General features: G+C 28.8%; 1 protein-coding gene across 1 annotated transcript in view; it reads right to left on the bottom strand.

Moving 5' to 3' along the window:
- gli2b (GLI family zinc finger 2b) overlaps positions 1-18,948 on the bottom strand; it is a 59,776-nt gene that overhangs the window by 27,388 nt on the left and 13,440 nt on the right. Inside the window, exons 4-5 of the mRNA XM_073826371.1 lie at positions 10,879-11,075; positions 5,891-6,067 (exon numbers count right to left, since the gene is read on the bottom strand). Of these exons, the coding sequence (XP_073682472.1) occupies positions 5,891-6,067; positions 10,879-11,075 (374 nt within the window). The remainder of the gene's footprint in view (positions 1-5,890; positions 6,068-10,878; positions 11,076-18,948) is intronic.

The following is an 18,948-nucleotide window of genomic DNA, read 5'->3' as shown; positions in this document are numbered from 1 at the left end:
AATTACCGTAATTTACCCAGATAACAATCAAACTATTGCAGACTTGACTTTGTTTAATGAGGGTAATTTACAGAACCGATTCTGGCTCAAACAGGAATGCGTGTGAATAATAAGCGTGTGTTTGTGTGTTTACGGCTCGCGATCGTCTTAGTAACATCAAGAGAGATAAAGTTATCATCAGATGTCTGCGCCGTTAAACCGGACGTCTGATTATTCAGGTAGCTTGAATGCTAACTTGTGTAAAGCATGTTTCAGACTGAACTGTTTGCTATTTCAGAAGAGAATTACTGAAACAACTGCAGCGAACTCAACAGGTGCAAAGCATTACACCGTCTGTCTGTCTGTGTGTGTGTGTGTGTGTGTGTGTGTGTGTGTGTGTGTGTGTGTGTGTGTGTGTGTGTGTGTGTGAAATTAGGGGTCGTATCCAGAGACTCTGGCAACCGGACGTCCATAATGATTTCATCACGTGCAGTGCCAACACAAGCAGGATTACACAAATCATTTCTTTGTGTGTGCATGGACCAGTTCCCCACAGACCGCAGCTAATAAATAATCCCTCAGCTTTGTTGCCGTGAGGGTCATTACTCTTAGCATGAGCTAATGGTTTGCTGTCATGTTCAGGCATCGGTCGGAGCTCCCAACACATCTTTAGCGCTAAGAGCCGCCTCAGGACCCAAATCCAGAGAGAACGGACGCTAAAAATACACAAGACCAAGAAAAGCAAATATAAAACTCACAATGTCAATGTCTAACTCAAGTCTTTTGGAGCTACTGATCTGTGACCGAATGCGGATTTGGATGCATTCTGTGTTGGAATTTGCATGATCTTAATGGCTGAACGGGTCAGGAGCGCTCAGTGATGGCAGCGACATTTGTCTCCGTTACACCTTTACCTCAGCGGAAATGAATTTATTAACATGATCTCGCCACCCCATAGAGGACAGATCTGCTTTAAGATTTATACAACACACATTTTGGTCTGTAGTAAGCCATAGAATTGCGTTTTGATGCCATGTACCAAGCATTCGCAGTTAGTTAAAATTCATAAAATCAAATGTGAGTTTTTGGATGTGGCAATGTCCAAACTTGACAGAATTTGGCACACTTGCACATCAGGACAATATGAGATCTTGCACCAAATTTGAATCTGAAAACCGTAACTGCAATCAAGTTTAGCCCAAAATCACCTCAGTGGAAATGAATTAATGAGCATGATCTCGTCACCCCATAGAGAACAGATCTGCTTTTAGATACATTCTACACACATTTGAGTATGTAGCAAGCAACAAAATTGCATTTCGATGTCATGCACCAAGCATTCGCATTTAGCCAAAGTCATATTAAAAATTTGAGTTTTTGGATGTGACAATCTCCAAACTTCACAAAATTTGGCACACATGCACATTAGGAGAAAATGAGAACGTGCACCAAATTTGAGCAACTTCCATCAATAGGTGGCGCTATAACTTAAAAAAAATGCTTTAAAATACATACTACACATATTTGAGTATGTAGTAAGTTGCATAACTGTATTCTGATATTATCCATCATGCGTTTGCATGTAGCTAAACTCTAATGAACAAATGTGAGTTTTTGGATGTGACAATGTTCAAACTTTACAAAATTTGGCACACATGCACACCAGGACAAAATTAAATTGCGCACCAAATTTGGGCAATTTCCACCAGTAGATGGCACTATACCTTTAAAAAAGTCTGAAAACTATAACTGCGATCAAGTTTATTCAAAAATCATCTCAACTCAGATGAAATTAATTTATAACCATGATCTTGCCACCCTATAGAGAACAGATCTGCTTTTAGATACATACTACACACATCTGAGTATGTAGTAAGCCGTATAACTAAGCATTGTACATTTACATGTAGCTATATTCATTTGAACAAATGTGAGTTTTTGGACATGACAAAGTCCAAACTTTACAAAATTTGCCACATATGCACATTAGGACAATATGAGATTGTGCAACAAATTTGAGCAATTTCCATCAATAGGTGGTGCTAGAACGTAAAGCAATAAGAAAAGTGTAACCGTGATCAAGTTTACCCAAAAACCACCTCACCTCAGCAGAATATATTTATTAATGTGATCTCACCACCCAATAGAGAACAGATCTTCTTTTAGATACATACTACACACATTTAAGTTGTGTTGCATTGAGTTGCCTTTCTATACCATGAACCAGCTTTTGCATAAAGCTATTGATATGAACAAATACAGGTTTTTGGATGTGACAATGTCCAAACTTTACAAAATTTGGCACACATGCACATCAGGACAAAATGAGACCGCACACCAAATTTGAGCGATTTCCACCAATAGGTGGTGCTATAACTTTAAAAAGAAAGTCATCAAATCAAGTTCATCCCAAAATCATCTCACCTCAGAGGAAAATAATTTATAACCATGATCTTGCCACCCTATAGAGCAGTGGTTCTAAATCCTTGTCCTGGGGGACACCTGCTCTGCACATTTTGCATGTCTCCCTTATTTAACACACCTGTTGAGATCATCAGCTCGTTAGGAGAGAGATACATAAACTGAACTAATGAGCTGATGATTTCAATCAGGTTTGTTAAATAAGGGAGACATGCAAAATGTGCAGAGCAGGGGTCCCCCAGGACAAGGATTGAGATCCACTGCTATAGAGAACAGATCTGCTTTTAGATACATACTACACACATCTGAGTATGTAGTAAGCTGTATAACTGCGTTCGTATGACAAGCATTGTACGTTTGCATGTAGCTAAATTCATATGAACAAATGTGAGTTTCTGGACATTACAAAGTCCAAACTTCATAAAATTTGGCATATATGCACATCAGGACAATATGAGATTGTGCACCAAATTTGAGCAATTTCCATCAATAGGTGGCACTATAACTTAAAAAAACCCTGAAAACTGTTAAAAATCTGAAAACCGTAACTGCAATCAAGTTTACCAAAAACCACTTTACCGCATCAGAAATGCATTTATTAATGTGATCTTGTCACCCCATAGGGGACAGATCTGCTTTTAGATACAAGCTACACACATTTAAGTGTGTAGTAAGCCATAGAGTTGCATATACCATGCACCAGCTTTTGCATATAGCTATTGATATGAACAAATACAGGTTTTTAGAAGTGACAGCATCCAAACTTCACAAAATGTGGTGCACATGGACACCACGACAATATGAGATCGCACTGCAAATTTGAGCAATTTCCACTCATCGGTGGCGCTGTAACTGAATAATGGTTACATCAACTCTGGCTGCTCTATTGTTTATACAGTTAGTGCACTTTAGGGTTAATCGTGACTAAACGGCATATAACCAAGGAGAATGTGGTGTTTTTAAACTCCAAAGTTGCTTTTACAACCTTCTAACTGGCTTTGCTTGACTTATCATATCTCTCATTCTCTTTCTATCTGTCTTTGTAACTGACTCACGCCGTTTCCCTTCAAAAAGCGGGACATGCTCCACCATCAGCATCCAAACACATCTGTGTAAAAGCTGTCGGGAAGCATTAGCGGCTCCGGACGGGACGCAGATCAAAGCCAGACGGAGTTAGCACAGCTAAATGAGATATTCATTCATGTTGCTTCAGCAAAGCCTGAGATCTGCGCGAGCACACGCCCGGACGTCACGCTAAAGAGCCAGAGCAGGCCCAGAGTGTTTGTTTTTCAACTGGGATTGTTTGAAGGAGACAAATGTTTGTTCTATAGAGAGCCAGAGACCAACTGTATATCAGCGTGTGTTTGTTTGAAATAACACCTCTGTCTCTCGGAGGAATATTAGTCACAGCGGCTCGTCATGGTGTTTCTACTCTGACTGATTTGCAGTGCAGCAAAAAACTGTGATAAATATGGAAGAGACAGTTAAATAAACGCAACATAATCCATCTGATAATAATGTGATGCTTCAGCAATTCTCATTCAGATTCACAGAAATTCCAAAAGCAATAAATCAATAATTATGAGAGCTTGACAAATGTTCTTTTTAATTCCTCTAATTTACCAGGTGTGAAGTGATGATACTTGATGATTAATGTCTTTTTTTTTTTGATGATCTACCAAACAATTTTTATGTTGAATTTCAAAGCTTGTTTTACTAAATAAGCAGTTATAGATAATTTGGACCGCTGCATTATTTATTTTTTTACACAAGAATCTGCTTGTCCTAACCCTAACCAGGGTGTATAGCATAGTTAACTAAAACTAAACTATAAAAAAAACGTATTTAATTTCAGCTTAAATAAAAATGAATAAAAACTTAAATGAAATAAAAATGTCAAAACAACAGAATTACTAAAACTTCAACTAAAATTAAAATAAAAAAATATATACATAAAAATAAGAAAATTCAAAAAATTAATAAAAACTAACAGTACTATTTTTAATTCCATTTAAGCTTAAACTAAAAAAAAAAAAATAACAATGAAATTAAGGTAAATAAAATAAGTAAATATATTTTTAAAAAATGACAAACCCAACAAAATGACTAAAACCTTAACTAAAATTAAAATGAAAACAGAAAACATTAATGTAAAAACTAAATAAAAATATTAATATAACGAACAGTACTAGTACCATTTTTAGTTCTATTTAAGCTTAAAAACTTAAAATAACAAACTAATATTGATATACAAATGACAAAAAAATATATACATTAAAAATTGCATAATAAAAGTAAACTAAATTAAACTATTAATAAAAACTAATACAGTACTAGTACCATTTTTAGTTCTATTTAAGCTTAAAAACTAAAATAACAAACTAAAATTGACACAAATTACTAAAAACTATATTTATACATTAAAAATTACATAAAACATAAAAAATAATTAAAATATTAAAACTATAACAGTACTAGTACCATTTTTAGTTCTATTTAAGCTGAAATAAATAAAATAACAAACTAAAATTGATATAAACTATGTAGATAAAATGACAAAATCTCAACAAAATGAATAAAATTTAATCCAAAATTAAAATGTAAAAACAAAAACTAATAAGAAATATAAAAAATTGACAAAAAAAGACTAAAAACACAAAAAGAGTTAAAATACTAAATTACAAAAACTTAAAGAATAATATAAAAGCGGAAAATAAAATTATAAACAAAATAAAAATCTAAAAACAATATATAAAAAGTTATATATAAATAGTACATAAAAAGTAAGTCATTTTTATTATTATTATTAAATATCTTATTTTTATTTAAGTTTTACTTTTTAGTTCTGTTTTAGCACTATTTAAGCTTAAAAACTTAAAATAAAAAACAGAATTGTTGAACCAACTGAAAAAGAAGCTCAAGTTTACATATTATTTCAGGTTTATTTCAATTAACAAAAACATTTTTTAAAAGTTTAAAATACATAATTTGCATATAATAATAAACTAACAGTAGTACTATTTTTAGTACTATTTAAGCTTAAAAAACTAAAACATCTAAGCCTAAACTTAATATAAAATGTAGTAAAACATTTAAATTAATATATAGTTACTGTACATAAAAATAAAAATGTCTCAAATTGAATTTAAATTAAAATGAAAACAGAAAATGTAAAAATAAAAACCATTCCCCTTTTAAGGTCATTTAAGAAGCGCTGGATGGAAAGCTTCCTTCAAAAGAAAAAAAAAAAACATAAACGTCTGGCGTGTAAAGCGTCCTGCTAGTGTTTAGACAGCGTCAGCTGCGAGCGGATACTGAACACGAGAGTTTATTTATTTTACTGTCTGCCAGTGTAACAATCGAAGAGAAATGTGTTTAAAAACTCCTTTGAAGTCACACATAAGTATAGACCTGGATTCTCTAAGTTCTCCAAGCACAACAAATCTCATGCATTTGAACACAGTTACGCAGACAAACAGGTGTAACTCACCGTCCACCGGTGTGAAGTATTCGGGCAGGTGAGCGGCGGCTCCGGCCCCCTGCATCAGCAGCTCTCCGTAGGGGTTCCTGTGGCCCGTCATCAGGTGGTAATAGTCCGCTGGGGTCGCGCCGGGAGGCGGAGGGGGTAGACCGAATAAACCTCGCTCCTTTAGGTGCTCGTGAGCCACTGCCATGAACACAGACAAAGAGAAGAGATAGTTTAAGAGACATGTATTTATGGAAACAGGACTAAATCTGCAGGATAATCAGAACTGTGAGCTCATTAACATAAGACCCGCCCACAACTGCACTGCACCTCCTCAGTTTTCAGAAACTCATTAAAAACTTGAATTATGCTGCAGTGTTGTTTTTGGCAACCATCTTAGATTTAGTCTTAGTCTTAGTCTTTTGGACTAAAATGCTTATTAGTTTTAGTCAAATTTTAGTCACTTCTATATGTGATAGTTTTAGTCCAATTTTAGTCGACGAAAAGTCAAAAAGGTTTTAGTCTAGTTTTAGTCAAAAAAAAAAGGGGAAAAAGTCTTTTAACAAATTAATGTAGGTAATGTAGGTTTAGGTTTTAGTTTTAGTTATTTTAGTACTATATATATATATATATATATATATATATATATATATATATATATATATATATATTAGTGGTGGGCCGTTATCGGCGTTAACGTGCTGCGTTAACGTGAAACTCTTATCGCGCGATAAAAAAAAATATCGCCGTTAATCTATTCTCAAATTTGGGTTGGGAGCTGGGTCTAAACTACGCAAGCTATGATGACTTTCACCTTGATAGTTTAACACGGATGTATACCGAAGACTATAGAATATGGTCTCCTCTGCCAAAACACAGACGGGATCGCGTCGTCCTCCATTCATAAAAACCGAATCTACTATAGCGAAATGCCACGTAAATTCGTCGTTTTTTGGATTCATAAATCAAATGTTGGTCAGTCACTTAATTCAAATCGCGATATGGACTAGAGTATGTGAAAACTGAAATGCAAAAAGACCGTTTTAATATGAATCCGATATGTTCCGTTTGCCTAGCTGTGTATGTATGCATGGCGGAGACGCGCTTTTACTACACGCATACTGAAACACACGTGACGCTCCCGGTAATTTTTGGCATTTTCATCTCACATGAACAGATAAACTCAATCTCCCAAACTGCTGTGAGTGTCACTTTTACCGTTTCATTTGAGAAAACTAGCATCATATCATACTGTATGACACAGAAACTTCACGGCAACCTGTCAAAATAAAAGTACGGTGTAACATGTAATGGGTTGGGTAGGTGTTGACGTTAAAAAAAACACAATCTAATAGGTAGAAAAAATAATTTCATTGTTAGTTAGTTAGTTAACACAAGTACATCTAATTGAACATAATTTATTTTCATCAACAAATTATCATAGAACAGCTTTATGAGCTTTATGATCCATTCTCAAAGGCTTTAAGTCATTATTTGGGTAGCACACATTCTGAATGCCTTCAGCAGAATTCAAATTAGCCATTTTAATCTAGATTAATCTAGATTAATTCCAAGATTTAATCTAGATTAATCTAGATTAAAAAAATTAATCTATGCCCACCCCTAATATATATATAACTTGACTAAAACAACAATTGAAATACAAAATAATTATATATTAAATAACTGTATAGACATGTTTAAAAAACAAAGCAAGAAAGTAAAAAAAAAACAATAAAATTATTAAATTACTTAAACTTTAATTTATATTAATAAAAATAAAAGCATCTCAATGGCCATAAAAAAAACTTACAAAAAAAAAAAAAAAACATAAAAGCAGAAAATATAGAAATAGAAATAAATAAAAATAAAATAAATTACAATTCTAAAATATAATTAATTTTCATTTGATTTTATGCTAGTTTTTAGTTATATATATGTATAATTTATTTTTAATTATATATACGTGCCAAGACAACACTTCTCATTTTAATTTTGTTTAAACTTATATACCAAAATAAGCTAAACTAAATTTTAAATAAAAAATAAATAAAACTATATAGACATGTTTAAAAAAACAAAACTAAAAAGTAATAAAAACAGCAAAATTACTAAATTACTAAAACTTTAAAAATAACAAAAGCAGAAAATGTAGAAATATTAATTATAAAATAAATCAAAATACTAATACAATAAAAACCTAATTAATCTCTAAAAAACACACAAAAATTTACTAAATTACTAAAACTTTAAAAATAACATGAAAGCAGAAAATATAGAAATATAAATTATAAATTAAAAACAAAATTGAAATTCTAAAATATAAGTAATAAAAAACCTAATTAATGAAAATAACAGTATCTCATTGTCCAAAAAATTAATTCTATCCATAATGCTGTTATTTTCATTTTATTATTTATAATTCTCATGTTAATTTTGTTTATACTTATATACCAAAATAACCAAAACTTTAAATAAAAATTTAAAAATGTAAATAAAAATGAATAAAACTATATATACACGTTTAAAAAAAAAAGTAAAAAAAATAAATTACTAAATTACTAAAACTTTTAAAATAACATGAAAGCAGAAAATATAAAAATATATATTATAAATTAAGTTTAAATTCTAAAAACTAATATAATAAAAAATAAATAACAAATTACTAAAACTATAAAAAAAATAAACAATCAAATTATAAAAGTTAAAAATGAATTAAATTACAATTCTAAAAAGTACTATAATAAAAAAAAACTTTCAAGCTAGGCTTTCTCAAGCCAACCTAATGTTTGTCTAAACTTTTTTTATCTAGTTCCATCTGCCAATGAACACAATCAGAAAGCCTTTTGGATTCTCTTCCAAAAGGTTTTCATTTCTATACGTTCCGACTTGGAAAAACAAACCCGCTCTTAAAGCGGCAGGCCTCCGTCGGGCTGAAAGCGGGTCAGATGTGTCTGGAAAGCGTTCAAGGCCACGTCTACCCATCCGCACTCGCTCTGCCTCAAATAGCCTCATTTCTCTTTCTCGTGGCTCTTTTATGTCTTTATCGCTGTCGGGATCTCCTGCGCGCTGCTTATTTAAGTTTAAAGGTGCAAACACATTACGGCTGACAGACTGTGAAGCGTGATTTATATGTCACTCCGTCGACTCGCCAAAGGCCTGTAATTGTAATTCAGACGGCTTCGGGACGGAATTGGGGAATTCTGCCTCACGTTCATTTCTAGAACGGCCCTCGAAGGGCATACTGGCAGGACGGGAAAGTTTCATGTGTTTGACAATTCACGGCGATGCATTTGCTTGTGGCCAAACCTGAATAGATATGGTGAAATCTAAGAAAGCAGCACTCAAAATTACAATCATTAGATGAGAAGTTTTAGAAACGCTGAAGTTGCAAAACCTCCGCTGAGGCTCAAATAACACTGAACTCGTTCAGATGAACCACAGGGAAGACCACCAGCTTGGGGTCTGTAAGATGTTTTTAATATTCTTTTATGCTCACCAAGGCTGCATTCATTTGACAAAAATACTGTAAAAATGTGAAATATTTTTGCTGTTTGAAATACCTGTTTTCTATGTGAATCTATGTTAATATGTAATTTATTTCTGTGATCAAAGCTGAATTTTCAGCATCATTACTCATCATTAGTCTTCAGTGTCACATGATGCTTCAGAAATCATTCTAATATGCTGATTTGCTCATCGAGAAACATTTGTTATTATTGTGACAAATTAAAGTAAAAAAATAAATAAAAAATACAGTCAGAAATAATTTACGAATTAAGAAAACTTTTAAAAGCAAAAATTCACTGTAGTAATTTAAATTGGCTGCTAATGCATACAAATATAATAATTAAAAAAGAATGCAATAAAATTAATGTTACATTTTAGAAATATTATACAACTTTTTATAATAATATATATTTTTAAAATTTTATTTTAATTAAAACACTTGAAAATGTTTATTTATAATATCATACTATATTTATTTAAAATGTATTTTTTTTCTGTTACTAAATATTATAATATAGTAATATTTTACTGTAAAAAATAAAATAAAATGGGTAAATAAACTGCAGCCATTTAAAATTATGTGTAGAGTTACAAATTATTCATTTATTACTAAATAAAAATATCAAAATTACTTAAATACGAAATAACATATGTGACCCTGGACAACAAAACCAGTCTTAAGTCGCTGGGGTATATTTGTAGCAATAGCCAAAAATACATTGTATGGGTCAAAATTATTGATTTTTCTTTTATGCCAAAAATCATTAGGAAATTAAGTAAAGATCATGTTCCATGAAGATTTTTTGTAAAATTCCTACTATAAATATATCAAAATGTAATTTTTGATTAGTAATATGCATTGTTAAGAACTTAATTTGGACAACTTTAAAGGTGATTTTCTCAGTATTTTGATTTTTTTGCACCCTCAGATTGCAGATTTTCAAATAGATGTATCTCGGCCAAATATTGTCCTATCCTAACAAACCATACATCAATAGAAAGCTTATTTATTGAGCTTTCATATGTTGTATACATCTCAGTTTTGTAAAATTTAACCTTATGACTGGTTTTGTGGTCCAGGGTCACATATTACTAAAAAATTATAATATAGTAATAGCTCACTGAAAAATAAAAACAGGCATTTCAAATAAAAATAAAGGTAATAATAAAAAATATTCATTTAAATTAGCTGTTAATGCATACAAATTCAGTAAAGCAAAAAATTGTAATAAAAATGAATATTACACGTTAGAAATATTTTACAACTTTTTAAATATTATTTTTATTAAAACAATTGAAAACGTTTTATTTTATTTTAGTATTCATATTTATGACTATAAAATAAAAATATAAAAATGACTGAATAAAAACAAATTAACACAGTAATATTTGCCTGTAAAATAAAATCAAAAATAAAATATAGAAATAAAAAATAGAGTATTTAGGAAAAATAAACTGATCAAAAGTGTGATGCATGTTGAATGTGTTAGTGTTTGACTGACCGTCGGCTGGACTCAGTCCTCGCGCCGCTGAGATCATGGAGAGCGTGGGGCTGCCGTGAGCCGAGCGAAGGTAATGCTCCACGTGCGGCGAGACGTAGGAGTGCGGCGGGAGGAAGCTGGACTCGCCGACGGCTCCCGGAGACAGACGGATCAGAGAGATGTCAGAAATCACCGGACTGCCCGCTAAACCTGCAGGACTGGACACAAAAACACACCTCAGGAACAGCAACCTTACCACATTATCAGTCAAAACCAATGCAAATGGCAAAGAAAATTCATGTTACGCAATTTTTTAATATTTTAATTTTTTTTTTTTATTGAAACACTTGAAAAATTTTATTTAGAAAAAATATATTTCTTCTAAAATTTTTCAGAAAAATTGGAATTAGATTTCAGTTGCAATTAAAAAACGGTCAATTAGATAATTATTGTTATTACTAAATAAAGATAGAAACATTTCTAAATAAAAACAAAAAAGCAAATATTATAAATAAAAAATATAAAAATAAAACAACTAAGTATGTAAGAAAAATTATATATATTTTATATATATAATAATAATATTAATTTAAAAAAAAAGAAAAAATTAATTCAGAAAATATATTTCTTGTAAAATTAATCATAAAAATAAGTAAAGATAAACAAATATGAAGCATTATTTTGTTTTAAGCTGGTAAAAGTGAAAATTTTAATTTGCTGTTAATGTGTACAAAAAGATATAATTAAATATATAAAAAGCTTATTATAATAAATTTATTAATAATAAACTTCTAAAGAAAAGCATTGAAAATATGAAGCATATTTATTAGGCTATTAAAAATTTTAATTTTAGCTAAGTGAAAATTCACTGTTAAAATGCAATAAAAATGAATTTTACATATTTTAGAAATGTCAGATGTTTTATTTTATTGTAATTAACAAACTTGAAAAAAAGTGAATTTGGGCAAAATTAGATTTTATTTTAGAGGTTCAGATTTTTAAATAAAATATACAAACAAACATATTTTGTTTTAAATCTGCTGTTAATGTGTAAAAATACAACTAGTTAAAAATGCAATAAAAAATAACGTTACACATTTTAGTAAAAAAATATTTTTTTATTTTATTTTAAATAACACAGACTTGACAAATGTAATTTGGGCAAGATTTTTTCAGAGGATCACATTTTTTAAGTCGGATCAGAAATTTTTAAAAAGATATAGATATTTTTGCAAAAAAATAGCCATATTTTTGAATGCTCTAAAAACATTTTTTAATAATAATTAATTTAAAAAAATTAAATATAAATTAATAAAACAAAAACAAACAAATATGAAGCATATTATTCTGAGGCTATTAAAAGTGAAAATTCACTGTCAGAATTTAAATGAGCTGTTAATGTATTACACATTTTAGAAATATTTTTGTTTCATTTTATAGTTAAATATTATACTTTTATTTTATTTTAGCAAATATAGGCATATTTTGAATGCTCTTAAAAACATTTTTAATAATAAAAATGAATAAAAGATATGATTAAATATATATAAAACATTATTATAATAGAAACGCTTCTCATTACAAGTTTTAAATCACAATTTGAGTTTTATTTCAGGTCTAGATTTGCAGAAGCGTGATCCTCTGACATCATTTCTATGTGTTTTCATGGACTTTATTCACTCTGCAGATCTTTCAATGGGTTTGTTTGTCTCTGTCAGACATCAGTCTGAAAACACTTCACACACGCTGATCACGTTATTCAATGTTTGACACGGCGCGTCTCGTTTATGAGAGTTTGCCATAACTAATATTCCTGAGGTTTGGCGCTGGCCTCGTCTGAGGTGTGATGGGAAAAACGCCAAATTCTCTAACGCTCGCAATCCACGGACGCCCTTTCATTTGCTCTCTTTTCCATTCCTCCTTTAACAAAACCTCTGCGCTGGAGTTCGGGATCATTTTTCTTGTTTTACTCGTCAGATGCATTTCGCTTTAAGCTCTTGATGATTTCTGATGATTCCCAGACGGGACGATAAAGTTAGTGGGACATTTATCTCGCTCAATTTCAACCACACATTTGAGAATGATGATATTAACGTATGACATTACATTACTTACAAAAAAAGTGCATGTGTATATATATATATATATATATATATAAATTGTATTATAATTAAAAACATTACACTAAAACACATATAAGCATGTTTTATGCTCATAAAATAGTATTTTTAATATATAATTAAAATATATATATCAATACATATCTCAATGTAACATATCATAAAAAGTGTATTATAAAAATTAAAAAAAAATAATAATCACATTTTTTTCTTTTTTTAATAATAAAAATGAATTATATAATTAAATATAACATATCTTCAAAAGTTTACAATAATAAAAACTTTCATAAAAACGAACAAATATCAAGCATATTATTCTTTATGCTCTTAAAACATTTTTTAATAAGAAAATCCACTATAAATATATTTGAATATAATATATATACACGCTTGTATATATATATATGTAATTTTTTTCAAATGAAAGCATTACAAATAAATATATAGAATAAAAAATATTTTTAATGAGTGTTACAAATAATCTATAATAAAAAATACACAAAAAATATAAATATATTTTATGCTTTTAAAATAGTATTTTTAATTTATAAATTATATATTAAAATATATATATATATACACACACACGCATATTTAATTTTTTTAAGTGAATTATAATAAAAACTTTCCAGAAAACAAACAAGTATAACCATATTTTGTTTATGCTCTTAAAACATTATTTTTTAACAAGAAGAAAATAAATTACAAATATAATATATATATATATATATATATATATATATATATATATATATTTTAGGACAAAAAGTTTATTATATGATAATTGTCAAAAAAATAAGAAGCTTTTTTCCCTTATGCTTATAATATTAATAAATTGCAATAAAAAATGTTACACTTGAAAAAGTAACATTAATTAAACTTAATATTACACATATTGGATTTTGATTAAAACACTTGAAAAATTGAATTGATTAAAAAATTTAATTTGCTTGCAACACTAAAAGTTCAAAAAGATTAGATTTAGATTTTTAGATTTTTTTTTAGATTTAGATTTTGACATTTTATGAACTATTTTAATAGCTACTTTAGATTTTATTTTAATTGAAACACTTAAAACCTTGAAAAACTTAAATTAATCATCAGTTGTCAGTTAACAAAATCTCCACTTGTTCTCTATTTGATCTTTAATCTTTAAACTAAGAAACAACAGAAATATTTCTCTTTCCAATGCATTTTCCTCATCATCATTAAAGATCATTAAACTTTATTAAATGGCTCCAAAGCCAGTATCTGATGTTTTTCCATTAAAACAACAGTTTAACTGTTTTCTCTATGATGCAACAGGACAAACAAAGGACTCTGACTATAATAAAGCATCTGAGAGCGAGCATGTATGTATATCAGACACATGCATACTTAATAAAGGCCTCTCTCTCATGCACTGCATGTAAAACAAAAGACACACAGCCCGGGCGGCGCTTAAATAAGTAATGTAATATTCAGATTTAACTGGCTTAGCCTGTGGAGGGATTCACATTTTCAGAGCAAGAACAACAAAGTGGGCCCGCTCTGCACCGGGGGATTGTGGGACTCTTTCACACCTCAACCCTCCTATGGAGAGTCGGGCTTAAGGCTCCCACAATGCAACACAGCTGATGGACGATCTGAGCCAGAATCCAGTCAATCTCAGTGTCCTGAGGCTCCGAACGCAGCCGGATCCTCAACACGCCTCAAATCACTCACTCAACCTCAAATAGAAAGAGTGAGTTCAGTCACTAATGTAATACTGCGAGTGGAGCAAATAGAGCTTGCATTAAATTAAAAAATATATATTTAAAAATGATTATATAGTTTATTATAATTTTTTAGAATAGCAAAAAATATATGACAAATCTTAAGTATTTTTAACTATTATTTTTACATTTAAAATTTTATTTATTATATTTATGTAATTTTAAATAAATAATAAATCATTTTAAATCAATTATTTATAGTTTTATATACACACACATATACAAATGTAAACTTATGGGTTTTAAACTTTTTATTATACTTTTTATCTTAATTTTTTTACTTAATCATTATGAACAATTATTATAAATGTGACAAAATTACACAGACACATATATACAATTCTGATTATAAAGAACTATATGAATGCTGAAAAACATGAATCAGATTTAGTTTTTTAAATATTACTTTTAATGAATACATTTCAAATTTTCTAATTTAAATTTTATTATAGAAATGTGTATTAACAACATTTTATTATTAATACTGATCATATACATACAATTTAAAAATGTATATATAAATATATATATTTATTTATTTAACCTTTTTTCAATTTTTACAAAATGTATTTAAAAGAATATTATTTAAAAAAAAATATATATATATATATTAAAAATATTATTTTAATGTTTTAATTGCTTAAATATTGTTATAAATGTAAAGTTTTTAAATAATGTAATTTTGTTATTTTTATTTAATTACACACAATATTTTTAAATATTACTATAATTTTATTATAATTTTAATTTTTTATTAAAATATTTTTATTAATATACATAATTTTAATTTTATATATTTATATTGACAGATATGAAGCAGATTTAGTTTATTTAAATATTTAATTTAACATTTTATTAATACATTTAAAATTCTCTCATTTAAATGTTATTATATATTTTATGAATAACTTATTAATACTCACCACATATATACAATGAAAAAAACATAAATTTTTATAAAGAAAAATATTATTTTAATGTTTTATTGCTTAAATATAGTTTTAAATGTAACGTTATCAAATTATTTTATTTTAAATAATTTTTAATAAATCATACACAATATATATATTTTTAATATTACTATAGTTAATAAATTTTCAATTGTATCATTTTAATTTATTAATTTTTGTATATAAAATAATTGTATATATTTGAAATATAATTAATTTTCTGTATTGAAATACTGCTTTATTGTTTTCAGTGTTTAAATTGTTTTAATGTAACATTTTGAAATTCACGTTCAAAAATTTTTTTTTGTATCAATTCATTCAAAATATGCAATTGATAAATTGCAATAAAAAAAATTTTAATTACAACAATCAGAATTCAAACAACACTAAAAAAAAGTGCAGTAAATAAGCAAAAGGGAGCGATTGTGGCCGCAGCATTAGACTGCCATCCTAATATTTACAGAGTGACGCATTCATTTTTTGGCCGTGATTTGATTAGCACCTTTGGATAGAGACGTTAGCAAATACCTGTTATCTTCCTGTCATAACAGCGAGAGAGAGCCATCACAGTACATAAATACACACTCATTCCCTCTATTAATCTGCCATAATATTGTCCCGAGTAATAAAACCCTCACATGAGTCCAGCGTTTGTGCGCTTGGTTTGACCGCCATCTATTGTTGAGCGGCGCGAGCGTGTTTGACTCCCGTCACGAGGCCATTGTTTGTGTGGAGCAGCAGATGGCCAGAGCACCTGTTTCCAGAGCGTGCCAGGCTGTCAGGTGCCCACGTGTTGGCATTATCCGACCGCTTTAGGTGATGGAGATGTGTGCACTTTTGCTTTAACGTCCATTCACACACGCCGCAGGAGATCGGAGCAGATTCACTCATTAATGCTTCACTATATTCAATGCCGAAAATCTGATGCATCTCAATGATTCTCATGAGAAAAAGGCTTAAGAAATCGTACATTTTCTTAAGAGATCTCAGCAATGTCTCAGAATGTGCCCCAAAGACGCCAAAGTCTTTAAATATTAAATATGTAAAAATCGTTCAAGTTTTTATTACATAGCAAATGCAAGATTGAATTTAAAAATGTTGTCAAAATTCATTATTGTTATTATTATGTTTATATTATTTACCTTATAAATAACTTAAAATGAAACATTACATTTAACAATATTATAGCAATTAAAACATTGAAATAATATAAAAAATAATATATTCTTTATTAAAAAATGTAATATATATATATATATATATATATATATATATATATATATATATATATATTCCCAATTGTATATATGTGCTAAGTATTATTAATAAACAGTTATTCATAAAAAATATATAATAAAATTTAAATGAGAAAATGTGAAATTTATTAATGAAAATATTAAATACAATATTTAAAAAAACTAAACCTGCTTCATATTTTTCATATATATATATATATATATATATATATATATATATATATAAAATAACAACTATATGAATAATTATAATGAAAAATATGAAGCAGATTTAGTTTTTTTTAAATATTACTTTAATAAATTATTCTCATTTAAATATTATTATATAATCCATGATTATATATATATATATACACAATTTAAAAATTATATATATATATATATATATATATATATATATATATATATATATATATATATAGTTTGAAATATTATTTTAATGTTTTAATTTCTGTGATATATATGTGTGTATATATATATATAGAGAGAGAGAGAGAGAGAGAGAGAGAAAGAACAATATACATAAATAATGTATTAAATTATTATTAGAAATATATAACTAAACACACACACACACACACACACATATATATATATATATATATATATATATATATATACACACACACACACACACACACACACACACAAATATACACATAACATATGCATATAAAATGTGCCTAAATAACACAAATAATATGTAAACCATTTAACATAACTTAATTAAATAAAAATTATTATTAAATTAAATTGAAAAATTTATTAAAAAAATATATGGTGTGCAGAGATAATAGTATTATTAGTGTAAATATAATATTAAATGTGTAAAAATGTGTAAGTATATGAAAGTGCAAGAATTGATAAATGCTTATTTATAATAAATTACATTTCAAATGTTATGATATTAATATTAATTAATTAATTAATTATTAATATTAAAGTGCAAGTATTATGTAAAAAATTATGTTAAAAACAGCTGAGTAAGAATTTTTCAGGTTTCTTTGATGAATAAAAATTTCAGAAAAACAGCATTTATCTGAAATGGAAATCTTTTGTAACATTATACATGTCTTTATCATCACTTTGGATCAATTTAAACATCCTTTTTAAATAAAAGTATTACGTTTTATAATTTCTTTCCCCCAAAAAAGTTTTGAATGGTATAGTGTATAATGTTACAAAGACTTTTTATTTCAGATAAATGCTCATCTTCTATTTATAATGTTTCTATTCGTCAAAGAATCCTGAAAACATTTACTCAACTGTTTGAAATATTGATAATAATAATAATAATGATCAGATATGTTTTTAAGCAGAAAATCAGCATATTAGAATGATCTCTGAAGGATCATGTGACACTGAAGACTGCAGCAATGATGCTGAAAATACAGCTTTGATCACAGAAATAAATAACGTTTTAAAATGTACTCAAATAGAAAGCAGTTTTTTAAATAGTAAAAATATTTTACAGTTTTTGCTGTACTTTGGATCAAATAAATGCAGGCTTGGTGAGCAGAAAAGTCTTTAAAAACATTAAAAATCTTACTGTTCAAAAACTTTTCACTGGTAGTGTATATACAGTCGTGGCCAAAAGTTTTGAGAATTACCTAAATATTGGAAATTGAAAAAAGTTGCTGCTTATGTTTTTATAATAGCAATTTGCATATACTCCAGAATGTTATGAAGAGTGATCAGATGAATTGCATAGTCCTTCTTTGCCATGAAAATTAACTTAATCCCCCAAAAAACGTTCCACTGCATTGTTAAGAAGGCTTCAGGGCGTCCAAGAAAGTCCAGCAAGCGCCAGGATGGTCTCCTAAAGAGGATTGAGCTGCGGGATCGGAGTGCCACCAGTGCAGAGCTTGCTCAGGAATGGCAGCAGGCAGGTGTGAGCGCATCTGAACACACAGTGAGGACAAGACTTTTGGAAGATGGCCTGGTGTCAAGAAGGGCAGCAAAGAAGCCACTTCTCTCCAAAAAAACCATCAGGGACAGATTGATCTTCTGC

This window comes from Garra rufa, chromosome 20 (genome assembly GCF_049309525.1).
Source record: "Garra rufa chromosome 20, GarRuf1.0, whole genome shotgun sequence".
Classification (NCBI taxonomy): Eukaryota; Metazoa; Chordata; class Actinopteri; order Cypriniformes; family Cyprinidae; genus Garra; species Garra rufa.
The sequence above is the reverse complement of the archived record's forward strand: the minus strand, read 5'-3'. Positions and strand labels throughout refer to the sequence as shown.